Source organism: Schistosoma haematobium, chromosome 1, assembly GCF_000699445.3.
Source record: "Schistosoma haematobium chromosome 1, whole genome shotgun sequence".
NCBI classification, from domain to species: Eukaryota; Metazoa; Platyhelminthes; class Trematoda; order Strigeidida; family Schistosomatidae; genus Schistosoma; species Schistosoma haematobium.
The window spans coordinates 59,961,501-59,967,500 of record NC_067196.1 but is presented as its reverse complement, the minus strand read 5'-3'; the positions used below and the strand labels follow the sequence as shown (position 1 = coordinate 59,967,500).

General features: G+C 32.0%; 1 protein-coding gene across 1 annotated transcript in view; it reads right to left on the bottom strand.

Moving 5' to 3' along the window:
• Positions 1 to 2,079: 2,079 nt before the first annotated feature.
• CTDSP2_1 (CTD (Carboxy-terminal domain, RNA polymerase II, polypeptide A) small) overlaps positions 2,080 to 6,000 on the bottom strand; it is a 29,661-nt gene continuing 25,740 nt past the window's right edge. Inside the window, exon 7 of the mRNA XM_051209242.1 lies at positions 2,080 to 5,498. Within this exon, the coding sequence (XP_051074677.1) occupies positions 5,181 to 5,498 (318 nt within the window). The 3' untranslated portion in view covers positions 2,080 to 5,180. The remainder of the gene's footprint in view (positions 5,499 to 6,000) is intronic.

The following is a 6,000-nucleotide window of genomic DNA, read 5'->3' as shown; positions in this document are numbered from 1 at the left end:
TAGAGCTTAGATTCTTAATATATCGTGTATAATTTAAGCATTCGAACGCTAGACTCCTCCAAGTTGCAAATAGGAAGACAGAAGAAGATTGGAGAAAGTGCTTGTTGGGCAAGAATCAAAATGTACAGAAAAGCATAAGTATTTATAGATATTAGCGTTTGTTAAATCAACATTATAATTCAGACAATCCGCAAAGAGTCATATTATACTGCTAACCAATAGTGGCATGCCATGTTGATATTCCAGGAAGCTCCATTACGTTCTGATTGGATCGAAGTCTTCGCGTCTTCTAGAGTCTTTGAAGGCTTCGTTGTAGTTCTTGGAAGTCGTCCCAACACTCATGCTATTGAAATATAAGTGATTTTCAACTATTCGATAAATTATATCTCAGTAATTTACGAGTTTAAAGAGGAAGCTTACAACTGAGACAGTAGGATCAAGGACATTCAGATCTCACTTATAGGGTAGTATACCATCCAACCAGTTAGTTGGGATTCTATGATCTACCTATACATACTTCGGTCACTTCTGTACATGGTGGACCCTTTTACTCAACTCCCTATCAATAGGTTATAATGAGTGAACGAATTTTATGCTAGAAGGAATAAAGACCATTAATAGGAATTACTGAGGATCTTTTATACTTGTTAAACTTCACTCTTTCTAAGAGCGCATTCGAAGCATGTTATATGCTTACTTTGAAATCCGAATTTCAAATTTGAGCCATTTACAAACTTTCACACTGTGTACGCATTTTATTCATATTATAGTAACACAGTGAATCAACTGTTCAAATTTCAGGAGGAAAACTCGACAATAATAACATGTAATGCAACGAGTTTTCTTGAAATTGAGGGATCATCCTGCTGTAGCATGTTATTGGGCACAAAATTTGTCTGGAAGCTTTTGAAATTACAATACTGTTTGTTAGGAATGTTGATATAAGCGAAACTTCATATATCTTTTTGTGCTCTCTCAATAATCATGCATTATATGGTGGCCATTTTAAGTTGGAATATTTTGTTATCTGACTAATGGGGCTAAAATCCAGTCTCTTCGAATTCGGAGATTAGTTCCGTCAATACGTTACCAGCTCTATCAAATCATTCATTTCAACAGTTTGTTCATCAACAACGTTTCGTTGTAACCTCTGTAAGTCAATAGATGGAGACCTTTGATGACATGGTTTAAAACCAGTTGCGGTAACATTGATAGATCCACTTGATATCTTTTCTACCGTCTTGAGTCTCAATATTCCTATTTATCGTATTATATTGCTCGTGCTTTGTTTTATTCCATGAGTAATAATGTTATTCTGACTCCTGTGTTATTCATCTTTTTGTGCTGGTATGGTGTAGAAATTTGTACCAGGTTTTACGTTTATTACTGAACGTTCAGTTATAGTGCAGAATTTTCAAAATATCACCTTGCCTCGAGTCATGAAAATAAATCATTGTTAGTATATGTAAGACAGCTTCGGTAATGAAAAATAGACTAGTTAAAATAATAGCTATTATATCCAACATACTAACATTATAAATTTATCAAAACAATCTCAAGACATTTTTCATTAGCGTTACCAGTGGGAATTTGGGTTTTTTTCTTAACCAAAAAATAGTCATTTTCTCGAAAATATTATTTTATTGATGATAAGCAGGTTGAATCTATCGGTTTTTGGTAAATGTTTTAGTACAAATTACAAGAAATGGTTGGACATTCCGTAAACAATCATAGATTGAGCAAGGTTGGATTTCATTTCGGAATAAAAACTTCTTGCTAAATACTTAGTAAATTGAAATAAGATTCTAGTTGGTCAGTGCCAACTAGTATGAAATATAGGTCAAGGTCATCCTGTCAATCGTTTCTAACCATTAACCACATTTCCAACTAATGTTAACTGATTCACATATTTTAGTTAATATCTTGTTTATCTCAAGAGTACCAAAACAAACAACTTGACACCAACTACGAGATTTGTTCTACTTCTGAGTTCATCAAACAACTGCCTAATCAAGTTGAGTACAACTACCTGGATGAATAACCCAATGACTTCAAATAATTTTTAGTGGCCTGAGATTTGACTCCATTTGGATCTTATGATGATTGATTGCTATTGAAATATACATATCCTGACTACCCTCGTATATAATCATTGACTTAACTCAAATGAGTGTATAACGGAATTAAGAAGTCAAATACGAAAATGAATTTCGAATACGTATATTTTGTACAATCATTGATCGGAACAGACAATCAGAGAGACGTGATGAAGGGAGCGAAGAAGAGAGAACGAAATGGTGTGCAGTAGAGAAGGCATGTAAACCAACTCCATTTAATCAATATTTATAGCTAGATAAAAATAAGCTACAGACATGTGATGAGTAGGATAAGACGTCATACACATACGCTCATCTAAACAGTCAGAATAAATAAGCCAATAAGTGACAAGGTCAGAACGTGGTTTAAGAAGAATTAATAGACTGGCTTGTCCTGAAGCTAGAATAAGTTATGTGGGCTTACATATTCATTATCCGATCTTCAATGGCGGTCAAATTTGGGTGAATTGCATATATGCTAATCATCACAAAACTTCGGTTTTTTACACTTTAAATCAATAGAAACTTGACTAAATGATTTAATTAATACACCATAAAAAGCTTGATACGGATTTAGTGAATAAGTATACTAGTAACATTCAGTTTGCTATACAAATAACTCCTGTAAAAAGGAGTGTCTACTTAACCCAACTTATTTGGAAAGACTACAATAATTAGCCATTTAAAACAGAGTTTTCCGTTAGGGTGGTGATAAAGTCAGATATACTGAATTACCTTGCTGGGGATAGCATTTTGTAATTTATTCTGTACTACTTAGATTAAACATTTCCTTATTAAAATCTACTATGTGCTTCTTCGTTTTTCTACCTCTGCTAAAAACTTTTCCCAGTATGTTAGGTTATTTCATTCCTTTATTTTGAACAGGTTTTGTGTATATTTAAGCAAAATAATTGTCTTCTGATTAAGAATGGAATACACCTCCCAACTTCATTGTCTTCAATTAAATATATTTATTATTCTAGATTGTAACCTAACAACGGCATCATCTGACAAACAAATGTATAACTTTAGACCGGTGTTAATAGACTAGTTACATCATGTAGGAAATTTGTAGATCACTTAAGGGAAATAATGTATATAATTTGACCTAGTAGACACATATTTATGAACTAAACGTAATGGCTAACGATAATAAGTTTAAATCCATGTAACATCATATAGAATTGGGATAGTCCATAGCACTTTATTTCCTAGAAGTAATCTTGAATTTTAAAATTAACAAGCACCTTTCTTTATTAAAAAAAGACATTGATATTTTTACTTTTATATTTAAAGTTATTATCTAATAAAAACAAATAAAATATTGAGGGAAAAAAAGACATGCTGGTTCTAAAGTAATAAATTTATGAAATGGGAAATATTTGCCTAATTTATTAATTAACAGGAAAATAAGAACGACAACAATAACACAAATGAATATTTATAGATGACCTGGTATAAACCAGAAACATTACACAATTCAAATACTATCCAACATTAAGTTTCATACAGAACAAATATTGAGCAAATCTAGTACACTGAGGTATATAAGCTCATATCATTTTATAACCAAGCACACAAATACATATTTCAAACTTGTAGGCTAAGAACAGATAGAACTGACGAGTAATTTAGCCAAATAGTGAAAAAGATAACAATAGTAGAAGAAAAACCAGGATAATCATTCAATGACGACTTCTGAGTACAAAAATCGCTGACTGTCCTAAAATGTTCTGAAAAATCAAGTTGCAATCGGAAACTTAGGTCCGATATTGAAAGACTATGACAAATCAATCGGAGTAAACGCTTACATACTTTAAATAAAAAAAGAATAAAGACAGAACACAGACTATATATATATATATATATATTCTTATGTGATGTAAAAAAGAATGGGTAATAAACTATTTGGAGTTAGGAATAACCAAACCTGGGTATGGACGAAGTGGGTTTACTCTACAGATGACCTATTTAAATAATAGGTTAATATATCATGAAGATTCAATAGAATATAGAATATTTATGCAAGAACTTAAGGCGCTTCGGTGAAGAAATGTGTAAATGAAGAAAGAGGGGGCACTAAAAAAACAATCGGATTATAATAATGGAGTAAAATGAAGGAAGACACTGATTATAGATGCATACATTGAGCAACAAGTGACAAAAACTGTAGGTTTTACGGTAGAGAATAAAAGTAAAGATGAGGATTAAAGTGGATATAGAGAGTGAATATGAAAAACGAGCGAGTAAATAACTCAGTGAAAGAGGACAAATGAAGAGCATACTAAAGAGAGAAACTAAGAAACAATTTTATGAAAACATTTTTATACAACCAAAAACAAATAAACCTGAGTTCCACGAAAAAAATCACATTCTTCCAGACTTTTAGAAAAAATGAAAAGAATATGTTATAGGAGAATCAATTGCATAGTACATCGTCAAGAGTGGAACCTCATAATTGAATCAAACAGAACTGACGTAAATCTACAACAATTAACGAAACTAATTGGAAGAGCAATGAAAACACTTACATTCCGATTATATATATATATATTACAAATGTTATCTATTAAGCTTACGATAGTTGCATAGCATTATTATCAGACTGGTAATTCACTTAGAAAGAATAAATAAAAACAAGACAGGTGGTTGTATAGTAAACAAATGATGAGAATTTCTGCAAAGTCTTTACAAGGCAGTGAGTGTGATATCATACTCCGAAATAAAGTAATCAAAGTAAAAAATACTCACAGTGAAGATAGAGATGTTTAACAGAGTAATTTTAGTGAAGTTTAACAAGTTTTCAGATATATATAATTAAAGCTACATTTTTGCACAGCCGTAAAAAAATAGACGTAAAAAAGGCAAAGGCCCTTTTTCATAATGCACATTCAAATCACGGAATGCATATGCATTATAAACTGTAATGTGTAATAAATTGTGAGCGTTTGGAACAAAGAAAAATTCTTGATGGAGAAGAAAATGTGTACTATTGTACGTTTAGTTGTAAACAACTCGTTGACAATTTCCAATCCAGTGCCTTGAATTGAAATCAATGTGTAAGTAGCCAGATGTTACAACTGGTTAAGAAAACCGATTATGATTTAAAGAATAATGAGGTGACAGAACAGCATCTTCTTCGTGATAATTCACAGCAATATCGTCATCTTCAAGTTCTCCACCTTCACTATCTTCTAAAGTGTTCATGTCACCAGGAAGACTATGATTAAATAGTAACAACCATGTAGGAGTGGCTGGTTGCGCAACAGCTGCATTTTGTGGCGGCCTGAACTCTCTCAGATAATCAACAACTGTGCGTGCACTAGCTAAACCGGTAAGATAAGGTATCAGCTCACATAAAGCTTGATCAGCTAAATCACCGAACCATGAAACGATTTGGAGCTGAAAGATGAAATAATATAAAAAATAAAGATGAATACACACTAATAAATGCAACATTACTAATTCATTATTTTCGAGGTAGATTTACTTCACTGAAGAACGTCTGCACAGTATGTAAGTAACATTTCCCATACAGAATGTATACAATTTATTCTAGTTTACGAGTCTGTCATAGTTACCAGATTACATTCTTGTGGGATTTAAAGGGATAGCTAATATATTTAATGTTAATTTTTCTACGATTGATAGTAAAAAGTACCATATATTTAACAGAATTTTAAATCTGTTTAAAGAATAAAACTTTCAATAATCAAAACATACCTATTGAGACATAAGAAAAGAAAAACTGGTTCAGCAAGGAGCTCTATTTTTCGGCGAATTCATGGTCAACACATGTCTCAATAATCTTGCCCAATCAGAATTTAGAGCTTACTAAATTGATTTGACATTACCTAAAATTCCACATTCAACCCATCCTATCACCAAACAAACCCATAACATT